General features: G+C 37.7%; 3 protein-coding genes across 6 annotated transcripts; 1 reads left to right on the top strand and 2 right to left on the bottom strand.

The window, feature by feature from the left end:
• Positions 1-1,904: 1,904 nt before the first annotated feature.
• Positions 1,905-6,904, top strand: LOC137748265 (malate dehydrogenase [NADP], chloroplastic). The gene is made up of 14 exons (XM_068488392.2): positions 1,905-2,566; positions 2,665-2,761; positions 3,291-3,377; positions 3,919-4,003; positions 4,644-4,825; positions 4,930-5,000; positions 5,103-5,193; positions 5,298-5,372; positions 5,456-5,557; positions 5,644-5,766; positions 6,150-6,218; positions 6,302-6,370; positions 6,454-6,507; positions 6,597-6,904. Exons 1-14 carry the CDS (start codon positions 2,403-2,405, stop codon positions 6,648-6,650), a joined length of 1,323 nt encoding a protein of 440 aa, XP_068344493.2. The 5' UTR covers positions 1,905-2,402; the 3' UTR covers positions 6,651-6,904.
• Positions 6,905-7,170: 266 nt separating this feature from the next.
• Positions 7,171-11,941, bottom strand: LOC137748263 (NAC domain-containing protein 78). 4 transcript variants are annotated; one of them, XM_068488390.2, is made up of 6 exons: positions 11,481-11,941; positions 11,064-11,341; positions 10,746-10,973; positions 8,212-8,799; positions 7,977-8,127; positions 7,171-7,837 (listed from the first exon to the last, which is right to left on the bottom strand). In XM_068488390.2, the coding sequence occupies exons 1-6, from the start codon at positions 11,644-11,646 to the stop codon at positions 7,425-7,427; spliced, it is 1,824 nt and encodes a 607-aa protein (XP_068344491.2). In that variant the 5' UTR covers positions 11,647-11,941; the 3' UTR covers positions 7,171-7,424. The 4 variants fall into 4 exon arrangements, with proteins under 4 accessions (XP_068344491.2, XP_068344490.2, XP_068344492.2 ...); XM_068488389.2 differs by having other exon boundaries at positions 7,977-8,130; positions 11,481-11,899; XM_068488391.2 differs by having other exon boundaries at positions 7,977-8,130; positions 10,746-10,970; positions 11,481-11,899.
• Positions 11,942-14,004: 2,063 nt separating this feature from the next.
• LOC137747254 (uncharacterized) lies at positions 14,005-20,358 on the bottom strand. Its single transcript, XM_068487327.2, has 4 exons — positions 19,838-20,358; positions 19,297-19,580; positions 17,957-18,937; positions 14,005-14,898 (listed from the first exon to the last, which is right to left on the bottom strand). The coding sequence occupies exons 1-4, from the start codon at positions 20,082-20,084 to the stop codon at positions 14,257-14,259; spliced, it is 2,154 nt and encodes a 717-aa protein (XP_068343428.2). The 5' UTR covers positions 20,085-20,358; the 3' UTR covers positions 14,005-14,256.
• Positions 20,359-21,541: the final 1,183 nt, after the last annotated feature.

Below are 21,541 nucleotides of genomic sequence, written 5' to 3'. Positions count from 1 at the left end.
TAAAAAACACAGAAAACAATATTTAGTCTAAGTTTTGTAGAACATCAAATTGATGTTTCCTCTATTTTTTTCAAAATAAAAGAAAATAAAAGATATATTATAAAATGAAGTCAGACATTTAATTAGAAATAAAAGCATATATGCCACCACTTTTGTCACCAATGTCTCCACCACCACCATATTCTCCATCGTCTCACCATGATCGCCACTATAGCCACCATCTTTGACACCACCACCTCCCACCACCATATCCGCTACTGCCACCATCCTCGCCATCATGACCGCCACCACTACCTCCATCATCTTACCATCGCCACAACCGACATTAACTCCACTGTCTCACCATGACTGCTGCCGCCACCATCACCACCATCACTAACCCCACTAACACCACCAACATATTATCCACTATCATCACCTCTGCCACCATAGTCATCACCACCTCCATCGTCTCACTGTTGTGGCCACACCAGTGCCACCATCACTACCATCTCGCACCACCATTGCCACCACCACCATCACAACATTCTCCATCCTTCTACCATCACCACGGCCACCACCACCTCCACCATCTTCGACACCATCATCCCTACCTCTCAATCACCATTTTCACAGTCATTCCTTATAACCAATGTTAACACGACCATTCTCTACCACCATCACATTAACCTCCACCAACACCACCATCACTCCCTTCACCATTGCCCTCTACCCTGCTATTGTCATCATCTATATCTCACCACTACTAAGTACTAACACATTTCTTGTCACCATTGTTATCACTACTCCAACCTACCAATACCACTCTCGTCTCAACTACTATCCTTACCACCACCGCTACCATTACTGCGAAACACAAATCTATTTTTGTATTTTTTGACATTTGATACTAAACGTTTTTTCAATGTTTTTACTCTAATATCATAATCGGACTAAACTACCAAATGCGTTCTCAAATCACAAAAATGCAAAATCATATTTGTCGTTCATGTTTTACAAAATAGTTTCTCAAAAATCATTTTGTAAAACGTTTCCACACGGACCCTAGTGATCTGTAACATATTGGTTTCACGCAAAACATGGTGGGTATTAGCAACCTAAACCTCCAGATCATCGAACTTTTGATATCCTTCACCAGTGAAACAAGATGCTAAAGTGGTGGTTTATCTCCCTAGAAGTAGAGGTTGATTAAAGCATGAAAATGTTTGTAAGACCTTAGCGTTTAGCCCAAACTAATCCATATTTCAATCCCAGAACTTCTGCTTCAATCACAGAAGTAATAGCAAACGAAATGGCTCTAGCGATTTTTGCTATTCAATTTGAGTTGAATAATAATACCAGCTGCAGATTGTCCTAAGTTGTGAACACAACCATCAAAATTTCATGGAAGTAAGTACACGTGACTCTTTGGCTACGTTCGGTATGCATGAAGAGAGTTGGTGAAGGGAGAGAGATTTTTGATTGTGATAAGAACATAGCTCAGTATACCAAATGTAATAAAATAACTAGTTGAAAACGTAAAAAATATTTCAACCAATCGTATTATGATATTTAATATACTGGACCCTTGTTCCCAAAACACTAAAATATTTCTGGTGAATAAAAGTGCTGTCTTTCACATATTTGGCAAATCCAGGCTTGAGAACTGATTATTAGCATTAATTGACATATTTTCATGACAAATATGGCAATTGAAAATGCCTATTATATCCCTAAACGCGATATTTCCGAACTACTTTCCCAATATTACGGAACACAAGAAAATAACTGCATTTTCCTTCCCCTAAGAAAAGACATGAAAAATCATTAACTCATAATTCCTATCCGCATACTAAATGCAACCTTTAAAAAACGACTAGTGTACTTACAAGTATTTAGTACTAACACAATCCGAAGACCATTACAAATATCTAATCGTCAAAAGAAAATAGCACTAAATACTTTCTAGCATCGCTAACGGAGGCTATTTTTTTCATTAGAAAAGTAAATCTATCTTTGGAGAAGAGACACCAACGTATGGGATTCATTCGATTCGTATTTTCAACTTGGAAAAAGTAAATCTATCTTTATAGAATTTGATTCTTCTTCTTCTTCTTCTTCTCACATGACATGGCCGCCAAATTACGGAGATGCTCAATCTAAAGTGAAAAGGAACAGTGATTTTGTGTTGTGGATGAGGTAGTATTGACAAGTGTCATTTGCATGGCCTTGTACTGATATTTCAAAATCCAGCTTTTTCCAACCAACACTCTCTCTCTCTCCCTTCCTTCCTCTTCATCTCCCTCCCTCCAAACCAGTCTGTCTCTGTCTTCAAACACACCTTCTCTTTTGCAACTCCTTTTCCTATCTCTCTCTCTCTCTCTCTCTCTCTCTCTCTCTCTCTGTGCCACCACACCATCACCATGGCAGTAACTGAGCTATCAACAACTTCATACACCAAGACCCGCCTTTTTCAGTCTTCCCAGCTCTCATCCTTATCGACCCATCTCCACTCTCACCGCCGTCTCACTTTTCGGCGCCTCCCTCACACTCGAAATTCCAGAATCTGTTGCTCCGTTGCACCCAAGTGAGCTTTAATTTCTTTACATTACCATATCTCCAACATTTTCTTTTCTGTTTTTTGTTTTCTGGTAGTAGTAGTAGTCTTATTACTCGTAATTTCAGTCAAGTTCAAACTCCAGCTGCTCCAGAACAAACCCAAGACCCGAAGAGCAAGGCAGAGTGCTTCGGCGTGTTCTGCCTCACCTATGATCTCGTAGCTGTAAGCTTCCTTCTTTTTGTTATCTGGGTTTATACATATTTTGCTATAGACTTCTGGGGTTTGCACCTTGTCTTAGTAGGCATAACTCTGGAGCTTGAGCAAGTCCTCATATGGTGTCTGTCAATTTTTCCAGTCGAGTTAGTCGCTCTAGTATACATGGGACTTTCTCTGCCAATTACCAATCAGTAAAATTTTCTGTGTTTTGTTTTCTAGTTTTTACATAAGACTCATTTGTTATGCCTTGTAATCTATGTTTTACAATTTCTGTTGCATAAACAGTAAATCAGACAAAAACGGTCGATTTTGGTTTATGTTTTTCTGCTTGTTGTTAATGACTTTCTGCTGAAGATACATGCAGTTTTAAATGATCCAAACTCGATTTTGGTTTGTAATATGTGTGTGTGTGTGTGTAAGAGAGAGAGAGAGAGAGAGAGAGAGAGAGAGAGAGAGAGAGCATATCTGATTATTGACCTCCAGTTTATCTAATAATTATTTAAGTAGTGTATCTAATAAGGTCCAAAATTCACAGGAAGAAGAGACAAAATCATGGAAGAAATTAATTAATATTGCAGTCTCAGGTGCAGCTGGGATGATATCTAATCATCTACTCTTTAAAGTAAGTCCTTCTTGCATCCCAAACCTCTCGCACTTTTTCCTTTTCTTTAATGGTGGCTTTGCTTTTTGGAACTTATTGACTACCAATTACCTATTAAACTTGCATTTAATCCCTGTTAATACTTTCGAAACATTATATTTCTGTACCTGTAATTAGAAGTCATATTCCCGTTGGGTCTTGCAAACCATCCCTACATGTTATCTTAGTCTTAGACCACGATCTTTCCGATAACCTGTAACAATCTAAACCATATCAGGTTAAACTGGAAAATAGAGCTTGTAAAGAGTGTAAAACAAGCCCTAGCATGTAGTACTCTCAACTGACAAGAAACTGATTGTGGTTTCATTTGCTAAGCAGTCCTTTGGTTGTATCTCGATTCCATACCGACTAGCATGTAGCCTTTACTTGTTATGCTAGTGTGTGTGAGCATTGAAGAGAAAAAAAAAGTTCTGTCCCTCTCTAGTTTTTAGAATATAATCGCTTTTTCACTATTGCAGTTAACTTATTTTCAATATTTTCAACATGCTTTCTTATTGTCCAGCTTGCGTCAGGCGAGGTTTTTGGGCCAGACCAACCTATTGCATTGAAACTGTTGGGATCTGAAAGGTCCTTGCAAGCTCTTGAAGGTATCGTTCTGACATAGACACAGTAATAGATTTACATAAATGTGCAGTACAACCAGCATTTTTATATCGCCTACGCAAATAATAGTATTAATAAACATAACTTTGCGACCCCTTATTGATTTCTGCCCGTAGTAGTTGTTATTCACACAAATCAAGTAATCGCATTGTTGGCTTCCTAAGTATCTGATAAGTAGAAGGATTAAAGTTAAGTCGGTCCGCAAAATCTGAGATTTGCCTGTTTCTAAATACTTCTAAAGACCCTATGTTTAAAAGTGGAACTGAACAATGTCAATTGTGTCTTGTCTCACTTGAGGAAGAAGGTTCAGCATCCAGATATTGTCCTGTCTTTGGACTCAATACACTGCAGATTATATTTTATCACTGCCAGTGCCAGATACAAGGGTACCCCCTAGTTGAGGGGGTGCCAGTGTTTCTGCAGTGAGAAAGCTAATATCTACATTTAGCAATGTTAGAAAGGCAGTCAGCTAGAATTACAGTGGAAGAAAAGTTAATTAGTGAATGATGTATCTATTGGAGTTGCACAAGTTTTGAATTCAGTAAGTTAATGTGTTCACCAAAAGTGAACCCTTCTAAATTATGTATATATACGGCTATTGAAGAGGACAGTTTCTGCGTTCAGGAGTTGCTATGGAATTGGAGGATTCCCTATTTCCATTGTTGCGGGAGGTGAGCATTGGCATTGATCCATATGAGGTTTTCCAAGATGCAGAATGGGCTCTTTTAATAGGAGCGAAGCCTCGAGGTCCTGGAATGGAAAGAGCAGGCTTGTTGGATCTGAATGGGCAGATTTTCGTCGAGCAGGTTCTGTTAGATTTTATATCATATCACACATGCCTCTTGTGCTTACACAGTAACACAAGTGGCTCGACAGTTTTTGATCCTATATGTTTTGTTTCAAAAACCAGGGAAAAGCTCTTAATGCTGTTGCATCACGTAATGTCAAAGTGATAGTAGTTGGAAACCCTTGTAACACAAAGTAAGTAATAGTCTTCCTCGTCTTTTCAATTGTTTGGGATGGAAGGATGCACAGGTAGCGGAGATATCCCCGTCACTGTTACTTATATTCTTCCTGATGTAGTGCACTCATCTGTTTGAAAAATGCTCCAAACATACCTGCAAAGAATTTTCATGCTTTGACACGGCTCGATGAAAATAGAGCAAAATGTCAGGTACATATATACCTCTCAAACATTAGTAAAATAGTTGATGATCGATACTAGGACATGATCAAAAGGAATAATCATTTAACATAGTTGGCTTATGATTTATTCAGCTAGCCCTCAAAGCAGGCGTCTTCTATGATAAAGTGTCAAACATGACCATCTGGGGAAACCACTCAACCACCCAGGTCATTTAATCATTCTTTTGTAAAAGCATGGATGATTTGCGCTAGCTTCTCGTTTTGAAGAAGAATTGCGTAATTCTTATCAGGTGCCAGACTTCTTAAATGCTAGAATTAATGGCTTGCCTGTCAAAGAGGTCATCAAGGATCACAAATGGTTAGAGGAAGAGTTTACCGAAAGTATCCAGAAGGTAAGACGGAACATATATATCTATAATTCGACAATGTCTCTAATACCATATCTGCTCCTCATTTTGAAATACTATCCAATTCGCAGAGAGGAGGGGTGCTTATAAAAAAATGGGGAAGATCGTCAGCTGCATCAACTGCCGTGTCAATTGCAGATGCCATGAAGTCTTTGGTTACTCCTACCCCTGAGGGCGATTGGTTTTCATCTGCAGTAAGTTCGTGTTTGTTTGATATGAATGCATAGTATGTAAGCCTGTATATACTGTCCGTCTCCTGTAAGAACCAGACCATCTTGAGAAGCCAAATGATCAGAACTCTACATACTTCATTTCTTTGGAGAAACAGATGACTTTGAAGCCCAAATCTCCGAGAAACAAAAGGAATTAAGTTGAATTTTCTTTCTGTTTCCCTCTATACTTTTGGTTGCCACAGAAAGTCTCTGCATATTATTGCACGCATATAAAATGCCCCAGATCGATATTAAACTACCCTTGAACATCATAAATGTGAATTTTCAATTATTCTGCGTTGCTTCAATGGCACAAAAGTTCGTGATGATTTGATCTTCGTGTCTTGTGTACCATCCCGTTGTAGGTTTACACAAATGGAAATCCCTACGGTATAGCAGAGGATTTAGTGTTCAGCATGCCATGCAGATCTAAAGTAAGTTTATACAAGAGATTTTCCTTTCCGAGTGTTTATGTTTGTGATATAGGCACTTCTAATAAGTTAGTCGCACTCTTCAGGGAGACGGCGACTATGAACTTGTGAAGGACATACAATTTGATGACTATCTTCGCAAGCGAATGACAAAGGTATGCATTGCTGACTGGATACGGAAATTAGTCGTGTACTGTAAATACAGTTGAATGAACTAGTGTCGCCATTAATCTTTCAGAGCGAAGCTGAGTTACTAGCTGAGAAAAGATGCGTCGCTCACCTTACCGGGCAGGTACGTTTTTCATTCTTACACCATTTCTACCTTGTGTTGATACTTGATATCACCGGAGCATCTTAATCTCCATGTTCATTCCTTTCCAGGGTATCGCTGTGTGTGATTTACCGGAGGATACTATGCTTCCTGGAGAGATGTAATCCCCGGCAGACAAATTCCACGTCGCGAGAACTTTTACGAAGAATACCAGACGGAGCAGGTGAGGCAAACAATACAGCATTATTTATGTAGTAAGAGCATGAAGGGAGTAATGTATTAAGTCATTTGTTAAATTTTGAGGTTTTAATAAGTTTCTGCTCTGCAGCCTAGACCCTGAAAATTGATGTCTAAATTTAGATGTGAGTTGCAATTAACTGTAAATCCAGAAAGGATATAATGTTCTGGTTACCTCAAATCCTTATAAACCACATATAAGGCCTCTTTAACTTTCCGACATGAGAACATTTCGCAGTCTCTCAATAAGAAAACATCGTCTCTTCACGATTTCAATGTTTCGATGTTACAATATTCTCAAGCCATGTCCGATATATCTGAAAGCTACAATATTCTCAAGCCATGCAAGCATTTCTGCTGAATTTTCAGATTGACAGTAAATTGAGCAAAACTGTTGTAAAATCAACCCTATATTACTTTGTCAATGCTCCAACAAAAACGAAATAGTAACAGAACAAAAAAATTACAATCAAATAAAAATACAGTTTTACATTCATTCAGTATATAGTTGTTCAGAATAGAACACGCACGTTACGCAATCTTACGCAAACGGTTTGTATAAATAATTAGTTCAGCAGTCAGTGTACCAATTAACTAAAATATAGTCTGCAAGAACATACTTCGTCCCCTAAATCACTAAGGGAAGAAGCTCACTACAAGATCCTGAGATAGGCTCGAATACCACCTTTAGTGTAGAAAAATCACCTGGTATAGATATAGCTCCCGATTTTTAAACTCATGGAAAGAAATAGGACCCAGAAAAACATAAACAAAAACCAGCCCCGCATCACCACACATCCCGTCTTTCCAGAGAGTGAGCCACCGACTGGCACCAGATTGCCAGAGTTTCCGTCATTCTGCGACAGCTGAACAGAAAAGACAAGGTTGACAACCCCATCCTTTCCAAAAGACCAGTCCATCCTGTTGTCGCTTGAAGTTATGTCTCTAATTCTAATCATGCCAGCAGTGACATGAACTGAACTGGAAGATGCTGCACCAGAGTTTAACCTACGCATTGCCTCTTTACCAGGGAACTCCGAAGCAAATGCAGGTGGAGCAGGTATGCTGCCCAACATCATGTGACTTGCCTTTTTGATGAAGGGGTAGTTACCATCTGCACCACGAAAATCGAGCACAAACCAGAAGGTGAGAAAAAGACGACCAGTGACAGCAACAGAAAGTTACTAATCTAAAGGATAAGTTACTAAATGGGGTATGATAGCACCTTTGATAGCTGAAATAAGATACTATACCTGACTCAAACTTGAACTCCGCCATTTTCTTTGACGAAGATGCATCATCAGTATCCACTGGTTGTGCAAGATGTTCGCCTCCCATTGGCTGTGGCTCTGGTTGTACATGTTCGCCTCCCATTGGTTGTGGCTCAGTCTCACCATTCACAAGCTGCTGTACAACAGTTTATCAAATGAAAGATGCTACTTAAAATCCAGAAATACAAAAGGAAAATGAAACTTGAGAAGCTTGTACCTTCTGGTCAGCTGGAGCTTCGTCAGGAACATTGTTTTCAACCCCCATCATTCCACAAGAATCGAAATCAATATACTGAGAGATGTCATCATTGGCATCAAAGTATGTAAGGTACTCATCAAGCATGTCAAAACCTGCAGTTGACTCGACTGGATTTGAAAGATCATTAGCTTCAAGGAATAGCCCATCACCAATTGGCGTATTCTCCGTAGCATTCAAATACGGTTCATTAAGTGAGTAATTGACAACAGCTGGATTTGCATCATTGCTTGGTTCAAGAAAGCATTCATCCTTGACTGATTTTGCATCAGCCTCGTTGTGCTCTGGCAAGTCAACAAACTTTAGGTCCTCAGGACTTTGTGAGGTCATATATTCATTTTTTACTGGATTTCCAACCGTCTCATGATGCTCTGGGTAGTTAAAGAACATCTGGTCTCCACAGTATTCCGAAGTTTCCCCAGTGCCTATCACAGCCTTTGTATCATCTTCAACAAAGTCCCCAGAATGCTCAAAGTAGTGGCTCGTCTCCCCATAATAGAAGTTCGATGGAGGAGGTGCACTTTCAGATGGAATTCCTGTGTCAAGATTCTGGGAAAGAAAGATTTTATAAATAAAAAGTATATATAACTGTACAATATCAAAGCATGACTTAGAAGATCATGTGAAATACTACAAAGGTGAATCAAGACTAAACTGACAGAAAATGGAGGCCCCTGCCATATAATATATTTATATACCTAATCAATCTATATGCTACTATTTATGAAAACCCTATTGTCAACCAAAGATGGTGAACGTCAATTAAACCCTCTTTAAATTACATAGTTGAGTAATATGTGCATAAATATAGTAATTTAATATAAAAAAATTAGATCATATGCAAAGAATGTGTAAAATAGGACAAATAAGATCAAGATGATGAAGATGCCCACGAACAGATGGAAAAAGGTAGCAGAAGTTTTCATTTCTACTTCGCCGTCATATAAAGGTTCAGAAGTAAATCATCTTGATATTTTCTATCATGCGTAATGCATTATTCTAGAACACAAAGATCTTTTCAATCTCTCAGCTACAGCATCAACTCAGTTCCTTTAGTTCGAAGATGCTTTTCATGGCACCAGCCAGGACTGAGAATACTTTGAAATTCATTACGTAATTCTACGAAGTGGTCCAAATTTCAATTTGTCCCTGTTGAGGATAAGCTATGAACTAGTTAAGAGTATCAAGTGACAATAACAGACAAAAATTACAGCACTCGTTGAACTTACAATAAAGGGACATCTAATAGGTTGGAGGAGGTATCTTCAATAATTAACAAATCTCCAGGTCAGATTGCAACAATACGGGGTTGAGGTAGAGTGACGGAGCATCAGGGAGAGAGGGAGAGGGAGGGATGGGGAGACAACATGTAAATACCAAAAAAATGTCCCTCTAAAACACACCATTTGGAACTCTTTGTCAACGAAGATCATCCAGATCCATTTTAAAAGGACACCAAGATTCTACCAACTTTTAGAAAATTGTAGTCCATAATAAATTATAACACATCAAGGTACGGTGATTATTAAAGTAATATCAATGCAACATTAACTTGTAATACTGCATTTAAAGTTCATTCGATGGAATGTTCTGCTGTGAGTGAACATTCCATGTTTCAGTATTCTAGGTTAGACTGTTACACACATTGATGATGCTCTTTGAATGAATATATAAAATGCAATACATGATTTCACAACTACATAAGCCAAGTTCCACAGAGGAAAACTTTTTGTGACAGAAAAGGCAGGGTATTGCATTCCAGATAAATTTAAGAATGCAACTAAAATTTAAACAAAGTATGTAAGGCTGACAGCTACTGCAGATAGATAAACTCTCACCAAGTTTCAACCTTAATAAAGTTGAAAAAAGAAAAGATGAACAAAATTCTGATAAGAAAAAGAAGTTGGGAGTGCTAATGACGTAGTTGCTCTGAAGCTTATCCAGAACAACAAAAGAGCAGCATCATAATCAACAATAAGAAAAAAAATCCTATTTGTGTACTATAGCAGCCTTATTAGTTATTCTTCTGCATAAGGGGTGAAATCTAAATGTGATACGAACACATAATAAGATACTCTCATATTTGTAACATACTCCCATACTCTATACTGTTTCCTTTGATCTTAATATAATCATTTCTTTACCCAAAAAATAAAAATAAAATAAAATAAACACCACTGAACACCTAAAGCAAAGGGGAATAACAACTTCATTTGCCAACATTGGGCTACCTATATATCCAAATCTACAACCAACGACCTTTCAACATAGTCACGTACAGCACGGCCAGATTCAAGTTAAATTCACCTGGCCTAAACTCCAATAACTGGACACAGTCAACATATCTACTTTTGAATTATCAAACACATCGGCAGGTTTCCCACAACTGCGACAGTTATCTTTATATTTAAGAAATTCTAGCCAAATCTACCCATCCCCATATCAGACAATTCGACTACAGGACATGAAATGAAAAAACTGAATGAATTAAGAACCTGATCAAGGTCAAATGCTTCAACATAAGCCCCATCGTTGACACCAATTGCTTCAACATGTGGCTCCTCGCTAAGTACCACTACATTAGCAGCCGCCTCCTCACCAGGTACACCAGTCACGTCATCATCGTCCCATTCCTCCTCCATAACCGGTGCGCCATACTTCTCCCCATTCTTCGGTCCCGTGCCACTCTTCTGGAATATCCTACAAAGCACATACGGATCCTTCTGAACCCATCCGCCACAACAAATCCAACAATCAATCCCAATATCATAAAATGCCAACAGAACAATAGCAACGTCAACAAAAATCCCAACCTGTTGAATTCCAGCTTTCTCCAATTCCTCATTGGAAAGGCGATACTCATGCATAACCCAATTGGTTCTGGCACCGGTGGGGGCTCGCCCGCTATGAAAAACCAGCGTCTTCTTCATCCCAACATCCCGGGAATTATGTTTAACCGGACGGTCCTTACCCGTAGTCTTCCAGTACCCTTTTTCAGTAGCCCGATTCGTCCTGGACGAATTCCCATACTTCTTATCCAGAAAACTGAAAAAGTACCACTCCAAGTCCCTAGTCTTCAGCTTCGACTTGCCTAATAAACCGAAAACAATAACCCAACAAAAAAATTCACAAATATAGCTAGAGTCCACCAAATGATACACGTGTATATGTACATATATATATATATATATATATTTATTTAAAGCATAAAAGGGGTTAAGATTTTTAACCAGGGAGGTCCCAAGGCTCAGTCTTGTAGATGTCGATGACCGAGATGGGGTCGAATCGGAAGTTCTTGCCGGAGACCTTGCGCTTCAGATAGTACCAGACTAGTTCTTCATCGGTTGGGTGGAATCGGAACCCAGGAGCGAGTGAATTCTCTTTGCCGCGAGCCATGGATTAATCAAATCCAGGAAGAAAAAGAACAAAAAAAAATGAAATGTTTTTGTTAGGGTTTCAAAACAGAATGGACTCGAAAGAACAGAGAAACGGGAATCGAGAATTGGGAATTAGGGTTAGATTAGGGATTGGATTGAATCGAAATCGGAGAGTTGATCGTTGGGGACGAAGGAGGAGAGTAGAGGAGCCATTGGGTAGGTGTGGGAAAGTGCAACCCGGCGCGTCGTTTTGGTAGATATATAGCGTCGTTAGTCCCGCAGGGAAGTTTTCCGCGAATATATGGAGGTGATTTGTTTTGGGTCACAGGCCGGTCATTTTATGTCTCTGCTACCGGCATCGCAAGGTAACTGATGTGGCAGGCTGCAGAGGTCCCACGTGGCGTGGGTGTTGAATCGATATGGGGCTGATGTAACTGCATCCGTCAACTTACTTGGGGAACACTATAACCGGTGACGTACATTATATAAGATAAATGTATAGGAAATTAAAAACCCCACGTATAAACATTTTTGCTTCATTTCACCCATAAAGATCATCTCCAACACTTGAATTAAAACCTAAAAATTTTTGTCCAGAGATAACTTTTTTGCTCTAATTCTTCTGAATTAAAATTTTAGCCACAGATTATTAAAAAATGAATTTAGGCTTTTTTTTTTTTCTTAAAGTAACTTTTTTAAAAGAAAAAAAAATTTGTAGACTATCCTAATTTAATTTTATCAACATTTTAACCTAAAAATATTTAGATTCTGACAAATATTGAAAAATCACTAATCGATACCATGAAACTCGTGAAACACTATAAAAGAATATGAAACACATAAAAGATTTTTTTTTAATTACTTTAGCCGTTAGATTTAAATTTGGATTGTTAGATTTTTTTTTTTTTTTACCGTTAGATTCCTTCAAATTATATTTTAACCGTTGGACTCAATAAATTTATAAATATAAAACTAAAAAAAAAATATACATATATGGTGGGCTAGCCCCACTAATCCAGAGGGAATTCTGGGCTAAATTTGGCTCATAAATGAGTTTTGAGTTTTACTCCAAATATTCTTCTTTTTTTCTTTAGGTTTTAGGGGCTCAATTGTTGATGAAAACCTAAATAAAATAGATAAATATGTAGAGAAGGTTGAGAATGGTAATCTTTGTCACTGGCAGACCGAAAAATTTGAGTAAAAAAATGGAAAAACTAGAGGGCATGGAAGACTTATAAGGTGTAAATAGAGTTGAAAGTATGATATCGAAAGTAAATTATTAAAAATTTGATTAGGGGTGGAAAAGAAATGGAGGTGGATTGTCTGCCCTCCCATTTTTATACTCTTCTCATACTCTCATGTTTGTGTGATCACGGTTAAGCCATGTCAACATTTTATATTCTTATTACTTTTTGTTTTATTATTTCTATAAAAAAAAATTAATATAAAATGTTGACGTGGCTTAATCGTGACCACACATCACAGGAGGGCAATGAAAGAGTATGGAAATAGGAGGGCAGACAATCCACCTCCAAAAGAAATACCCATGTTTCTGGAGGTAAATGGGAGAAATAATCTAGCTCTTCAAAAGAAATTTTTGAACTACTTTAATGTCCACAAAGAATAATTCAAACTTAGGTGCAAAATGATGGCGCTCTGCTTTAGTCAATTTGGTTGCTAGCAAGTGGAGGATTGCCATAACGAATATGGTCTACCTCTTCAACCCTCCCCCTTTCCCCTCTTTCTTGTTTAAAGTAATAATATCGTTTGTAAAAAAATAATTTCTCAATAGCAAGTAATACATATACTAATTGAAAAAAAAAAATTAATTATAAATATACCAAGATAAATTATAAAACAATCTTGAGGATAAATTTACAAATTTGGTACATACCAATTTTAAAATATATGTTGAGTTAGTTTTGTACAATTTTATAAATAATAATTTCTCAAATTCATTCAATTAACTCATTTTATGTGTGACGTTTGGGATCAAATTTTCAAATGCATCACACATTATTTGCGATGTTCCACACCTATCGTGTGTGGTCGAGTTTCTAACATTACATATATATACCAGCCTCAACCTCTACCTCCATCACTAAACACAACAAATGTTTCATAAAATAATTAAGAGGATGGTAGGTTGAAGTTAAAATGGAAATTGAGTTCTCTTCGGATCTTAGTGTTCAGAGCTTATGGACTAAAAAATCCGAGTCCTTGGTTTGTGTAAAAGAGAGATCAGAGCCCTTGATTCCCAGTCGAAACCGAGGCAACAGCTCAGTAATCCTCCGGGAATTGTAGTTCCAACTTCCAGCATTCAACAAACCACTGTCTAGGGCTCTAAGCAATTGGCTTGGTTATCTAACAAAGGCAATAAGCTCGAAATTTATGATAATTAGGGTCTAAAACTGCCGATCCATACAGGATACAACATAGTTCAGCTTGCTACCGGTACAAGCAGCTTGCTACACGGGTACAACATCGTTCGATTAACAACAGAGACAGCTCCTCTTCGTCTAACAAAGAAAACATACTCACTGTAGATAGTCCGACAAGGCCCATACGGGGCCGATAACTCATACAACCAACACGGGGGAGTACGTACGACTACGAATCACTAGCCAACTCAGACCTTCCTCTTCAAATCCTCGTTCTCCTTGTTTAGGAGATCAATTCGGGCTTGAAGAATGTTGATCATGGCTTGGGCACTCATCATTTCAAACTTCAAGGTCTCCCTCTCGATTGAGATTTTGTGGATTTCAGTTTGCAAAGTCTCTATGTATTTCAAGCAGCTGGTAGGCACAGATGATTCCATCAAAGCAGCATTAAGTTCAGGAGGAGGTGCTGGGGTGGTATCTTTGGGTTCAAGGGATTCCAACAGCTGATACTCCACCAGTGCAGACAGAAAATTTCTGGTAGTCGTTGTCATCGATGCCTCAGTTGACGCTGTTGTTGTTGTAGACGAGCAAGGGTCATGTGTCATCCCACTTGAAATCTCAGAAGCATTTGAATGGTTAGAATTTGACTCGTTATGCCGCCTTCTTTTATACTGGCGTAGTTGCCCAGGTTGTCGATTAAACAAAGTTAGCAGGGGTTGTGCATCATCTGGACCTGGTGACGGATAGTCATCCAATCTCTCTTCTCTATTAACCACACATGTCATAGGATAATCATCCGTTCTCTCTGTCTTGCACGGTGGTAAAACAGTTTGATTCTCTGTTGGAAGTTCAGGAACAACAACAATAGCCTTGCTGATTGCCTGAGTATCCTGAAATGAGCAACCAAGAAGGGGAAGCAAATATTGGACGTAAGGAAAATTGAAAATACAAAGAAAAATGCAAGGAGCTACAACAGGCAATCTTACATATCGAATATCATGAACAAAGAACAATACTAATGGGAATATCGCTAACAGGTCAGGTTGGTTGTACACCATATCATGGTATCAACTTTGATTGTTCATGGTAGCATGTCACTGTCTACTTCTTTTAGTGTATAATAAACATAGCAACAATGATAATAGACATGCGGTTGATATTATGCATTCAAAACGTTGCAACAATGATAATAACCCGCAAATCTAAATCTAAATTTCACTTTGACAAAAAAATAAAAATAAAAATAAAAAATTCTAAATTTCACAACCATGGATAGTTTCAGCATATGTTTAGAATTAAAACCTAGAGTACGAAAATAAGAAATTGAGGTATTTCTAATGATTCATGAGTCAAGAAATACAGTTACAATCCCCAACACAATACGATGCTGCAGCCTACGCTAATAAGAGAACAACTTTTTCAGCAATTATATGGTCAGGTAGTTTGGTACCATGAAAGGCGTATGCGTCTTTCATTTCAGTTTTCTTTTTAATCCATGGTTTTAGTATACAGCAAGGTCAAAAAGAAGGTGTCGGCGCCAGAAAGAAGCACTACGAACAAGTAGCTGTTTTAATTTCAAATTTATGTATCTTGGTTTCATTTTAGCTAGAGTCTAAAGAGTGACTGGATTATTCCAAGGATGGGATTTCTATGTATGGCAGATTACAAATATGTGGCAGGCCAACAGACTATGCAATAAACAAAACTCAAAGCACATTTAACCATCATGTGGTAAAGTCTACCTTTTAGTAATTTACTTTCTTTTTAAGCAGTTCTATCTATTATTTTTGTCTAACAACATAACTCTTGTATGTAACAACTATCAATTAATACTGGCAAAACAGCCATACCAATTCCCAAACATAAATTGTTCGTGGTGGATAATGGCGAAACTTTCATTAGAAGACTGAGAACCATGTCACTCGTTCAAATTACTATCTGGATTCTGGAGTTTAATCAAATCCTGATGTTCCTACTCATTAAAAGGGGCTAATACCAACCATTACAATCTGCTTTTAAACTCCAGAAGGATCTATAAATTAACCTGAACAAAGCCTATAGCTCTGCAAATCTCCGTAATTAAAAGAAAAGGAGAGCACAAAGAATGGAAACACTGAAACTTTAGTCATCATGACTTGCCCACTTCAGTTACATAACTTTTCTGTAGAGTTTTGGTATTATCCAGATTCCAGGCTTTTATTCAGGTCTAGCCCACCCCTAGTTTAACCATTTTTCTTATACAAAACACAACCTCTTTTCTTGGGGAAAACAGAAAAACATAGAATGGCAAGTCGCAAAAAAAAAAATATATATATATATATATAATAAAAGAGGGTGAGAAAGGGAGAGAGCCAGTTGAACTAGTATAACAGTGACCTAAATAATCATCTACTATTCATAAGTTGACTTTGGTATTAACTAGAATAATTGTTTGACATAACAAGAAAATCTTAGAGAATGCAAAACTTGAATGTTTACTGTTTAACCTTCTTAGGAATGAAGAACGTAAATTGTTGTGCAAAAGCCTCATAATCCCCCACTTTTGCTAAAAGGTCATTAACAAACATATCATGACAACCAACAAAATCCACTTTAGTCACATTTGAACCTAAGTCATCGTTCACATTTGGATGTTTCAAGACTTCTCCTTCTCCACCTGGTCTTTCAAACAATTCCAACTTGCTACAGTCTATGTCACTATAATCGTTCCTTATCACCAACAAAATAAAAAGGTACTCAGCTTCTTTCTCAAGGTTCTTTATCGTGGCTTATCAAAACCTTTGAGAAAAAAGGTACTTCATGTGGGGCTTTTTGTTGAGAATGAGTCCCACACTGATGGGAGGAGGGACCTTGCATGGTCTTATAAGAGGTTGGGCTACTCCCCATATTGCCAATTGGTTTTACGGTGGAACCTCAACTTTCTTCAGCCTTATCACGTGAGCCACTGATCTACTACAAACTTGAAAATGGAAAAAGGTTCTTTATCACATAAGCCATTGATATTGACTATTCCACCGTCTGATATCTATTTCTTGAGGTAATTTATGCATATATCATCCTATGTAACCTCAAGGGACCTCAAGGGACTCCACCACATTCTCTATGTATCCCAAGAGACACCAATTTTAGGCCACAGGTTTATAGAACAGAATAATTCACCACGTCACATCATCTCTGAAGCACAACTCATTTATAGACTAGAGGAAAAATGTCAAGGTCAAACAGTTTAAAACAGTGCTGGATTATTAGACCGTCCAGTATAGAAAATCCCTATTGCATAATTGTAAGACGTTCTCAGAAACAACATTGTCTAATGCAAAACCAAGGAAAAAGAAGACTCGCCATCCTTCCGAAAGTACCTTGTCAGAATAATTATAATCTCATCCAGCAGTCAATCCAGGCCTCCTTCCACATAGGGAAGCCTCCTTAAAATGTCTTTTAAACATTGATTTCAACAATTATGTAATACTTTTAATTTATAAGCATACGATGATGACACTTATAATATGATAATGCACAGATGATAGAGATACGGAAAGCCATTATCCAAAATATATGAGTCACTATTTTGTGCAGACCTCTTCAAAGAACGAAAGAGTGAGAAAAAAAAAAAGGGTTTGAATTAGAAAATCCCAACCCACCAGAAGATTGAAAAGTTATGTTGGTGATCAGTGAATTCAGCCCACAAAGAAAAACAATGAAACTCACATGTCCAAGAATACAGTATACATGCTTGCCATTGGTGCATATTTGGTACTGGATGTTATACAAGGAAACAATCCTTACTATATTATTTCTCAATATTATTTCCTGATATTAACTAATAACAAAGTGGGGAAAACCATTATTTACATTATGGAAGAGCAGATTCAGCCTATACAATAATACAGAACAAAATTTTATGTGAATAGACTTGAGAATAAAGAGAAATAAACTGAAAGCACAAACCTGCTCAATATTATTTTCTGCAGTGGGCGCACTGTGACCAATTCCTGCAGTACCAGTTTCATGACAGTTACCTTCATTAGTAGTTCCATTGTCATCTACTACAATTATAGTGCCATGACCAATTCCTTCAACAACATTTCCTTTGACAGAAATGCCATGACCATTTCCTTTGACAGAAGTGCCCTGACCATTTCCTTCGACAGAAGTGACATGACCATTTCCTTCGACAGAAGTGACGTGACTACTTCCTTCAACAGAAGTGACGTGACCACTTCCTTGGACAGAAGTGACGTGACCATATCTTTTGACAGATGTGCCGTGACCATTTCCTTCAGTACCGTGACCAGTTCCTTTGACAGAAGTTCCATGATCAATTCCTTCCATGGAAATTCCATGACCATTTCGTTCGACAGAAGTTCCATGACCATTTTCTCCATTATATGCAGCTTGGCCATTGCCTCCAATATATGCAGCATGCCCATTTCCTCCAATATATGCAGCATGCCCATTTCCTCCAATGTATCCAGCATGCCCATTTCCTCCGATGTATGTAGCATGTCCGTTTCCTTTAATGTATGCAGCATGTCCATTTTGTTCACCACGAGCAGCATGTACCTTTTGCTCAATATGAGCAGCACAATCATTTTGTTCACTACGAGCAGCATGTACCTTTTGCTCACTACGAGCAGCATAATCATTTTGTTCACTACGAGCAGCATGTACCTTTTGCTCACTACGAGCAGCATGTACCTTTTGCTCACTACGAGCAGCATAATCATTTTGTTCACTACATGCGGCATGACCATTTCCTACCACAAATGCATCACGACTAACTACAGCTACACTCCGGGTCTCTTGTCCAGGAACCAAAGTTAACTTGTCATCATCGTCCCACTCCTCCTCAACAAAAGGCGCATACCGATGCCCGTTTGGTGGACCTATATTGCTTTTGTGAAATACTCGACATAGGACAAATGCATCCTTCAGCCCCCAGAGCAAAAGGGAAACAAAAAAAAAAATACTAAATCAGTCTCCAGATGATTGCAAAACCCAATGCTAAAAAAAAAAAAAAAAAAAAAAATTACTAGTTCGATGCTTTAGTAAAATTTAGATAAGGATATCAGTATTTCACATTATCGTAACACACTATAACCAAGTTAAGCAGTTCATTAAAATCAACTATTCAGCTCAAATGCAAAAACTTTCCGCAATCATCAAACCAAAATATAGCATAAGTGCAAAACCAGCATTTCTCTCATTTCCGAGCGATTCAGCTCATTAAACCAAACAATTTCTTATAGCACATAAAAGCATTAACGAAAAACAGGCCAAAACCTCACCTGAATGGCACCGAGCCCAGCCTTCTCGAAAACTTCATCAACAAGTCTGTACTCATGCATAACCCAATTGGTCCTTTTCCCATCTGGAGCTCGGCCGCTATGGAACACCAAGGTTTTCTTCATCCCCACGTTGATATCATTGTGCTTGACGGCCCGGTCATTTCCGGTGGCCTTCCAGTACCCTTGGTTGGTAGCCCTATTCATCCTTGCCCCATTTCCATACTTCCTATCCAATGCACTGAAAAAATAGTACTCCTGGTCTCTGCTCTTCAAGCTCGACTTGTCTAAAAAAAACCCATTTAAAATTAGACAAAATTACACCCCCTAATCTAAAAAAAAAAAAACTCCCAAAAGGGCACAAAAGTATCCAGTGTTGTCTCAGCCGAAAAATCAGGCACAAAGATAATAAGGCGATTTACCTTATAAAACACGAACATTAAGAAAAAAGAACAATAAAAATACAAAATTTTTCACAAAAATTAAGAAACCCAGCCACGAAAAATGAAGAAAAATCAATAAAATCGGAGATGTGGGTATTTACCAGCGAGGTCCCAGGGTTCGCTCTTGTAGATGTCGACCTCGGAGATCGCGTTAAACTTAAAGGGTTTGCGACAGACCTTGCGCTTGAGGTAGTAAATGACGAGTTCTTCGTCTGTTGGGTGGAACCTGAAGCCGGGAGCGAGGGCAGTCGGCGCAGGTGCCGGCGTCGGCGGGTCTATGGGGGTGGCTACGGCGATGACGGCGGCGGCGGCTGATGGTATTATCTGAAGGTCAGCTTCGCGACCCATGAGTCCGAGAAGCTGAGAGATTGGAGAGATTGGGGGTTTTGATGGGGAGGCTTCTTCTGGAGATTTGGTGGAGGCAAAAGCAAGCGATAGGGGTTTGATTGGTGGTGAAGAAATGATGGGAATGCCTTAGTTTACAAGAAACTGTTTTGTTTTTGGATTTAATTTTTATTATGATCTGCTGTTGTTGGTGTTGGAGTTGTTCCTTTTATTTGTGTCATGGCTTTCGGCTTTGGGTGGAGTGAGAAAACGAGAGAGAGAAAAATGAAGCCTACTTAATACCACAAGTACCGCAGGTTGGAAATATCAAGTAAAATTAAATTTTTTCTTTAATAAATGATATTATTTACAGATCGTATTAATAATGTGATTTAAATTCATTTTTTATGTTAATCGAATCTAAGACTTCTCACTTACAAGTAAAGAGGAATATAACACTAAACTATAGTACTAAGTAGTAAGAGTGAGAATAAGAGTAATGGGTTACGGTTAGAATGATTCAATTTTCTCAAGAGTGTAATGAATCAATGATAACAAACAAATTCATATGAGTAGGAGGCTAGTGAGATTTGAAAGAAAAAGAAAGATATTATTGTTTAGAAATCAATGTAATAGTGGAAATTAGCATGTACTAGTATGCGTTATGTTACGTTAATAATAGAGTTTTATGTCATTACAATAAGATAATAATTACAAGTAGTCATTTTAAATTATCGTGTGAGATAGTAATTATAGCTAATTTTCGCGCATTTATTAGGCCGTATTCTCAAGTCTCCGATACACTGAAGAATCTCTCTGTAAATTCAGAGTCCCAACAAATTTAGTGATAATTCATTTTCATATCTATATGGATGCTAAATAAATATTTATCTATATATGAAATTTATATGGATGCTAAATAAATATTTGTCTATATTTTTTTTTGTCAAACGATAGATTTTGTTACATTAAATGTTAGAATTAACCACCAACGAGGTTTAAACCCATGTCGTCTTGCAAGAACTTAACACATTTCCACCACTATAGTAAAATGTCACTCGCTTCTATATATAAAATTTGAATAATATAATTGATTTTAAAATTCTAATAGTAAAAGTTAAAAAAAAATTGTACTGTATTTTAAATTGACAATTTCTATGAGAGAGGATTCTTACCGGATTCTTTTTGTGAGGATTCCAGAGATTCTCTAATCACATATGTTCATCGTACATCATGCGATCAGTTTTCTTTAGGTAGTTTTTATATTCAATTTTAAATAAAAAATTTAAAATAATTTTGACCGTATGATATACGATGAACGAATGTAATTTGAAAATTTCCGAAATCCTCTCACAAAAAGAATACGATGAGGATGCTCGCTCAATTTCTACATTCACATTTTCCTATATTTTTTTTTTTAAAAGGAAGAACCCTATTTTTCTTTGCAGTGTAATTGGGGTCAAAAAGGCTGTGAAACCTTC

Source organism: Pyrus communis, chromosome 2 (genome assembly GCF_041283825.1).
Source record: "Pyrus communis isolate YQ-2024b chromosome 2, ASM4128382v1, whole genome shotgun sequence".
In the NCBI taxonomy this organism is placed as follows: Eukaryota; Viridiplantae; Streptophyta; class Magnoliopsida; order Rosales; family Rosaceae; genus Pyrus; species Pyrus communis.
Note: the sequence above shows the minus strand (reverse complement) of the source record. Positions and strands in the feature narration are given on the sequence as shown.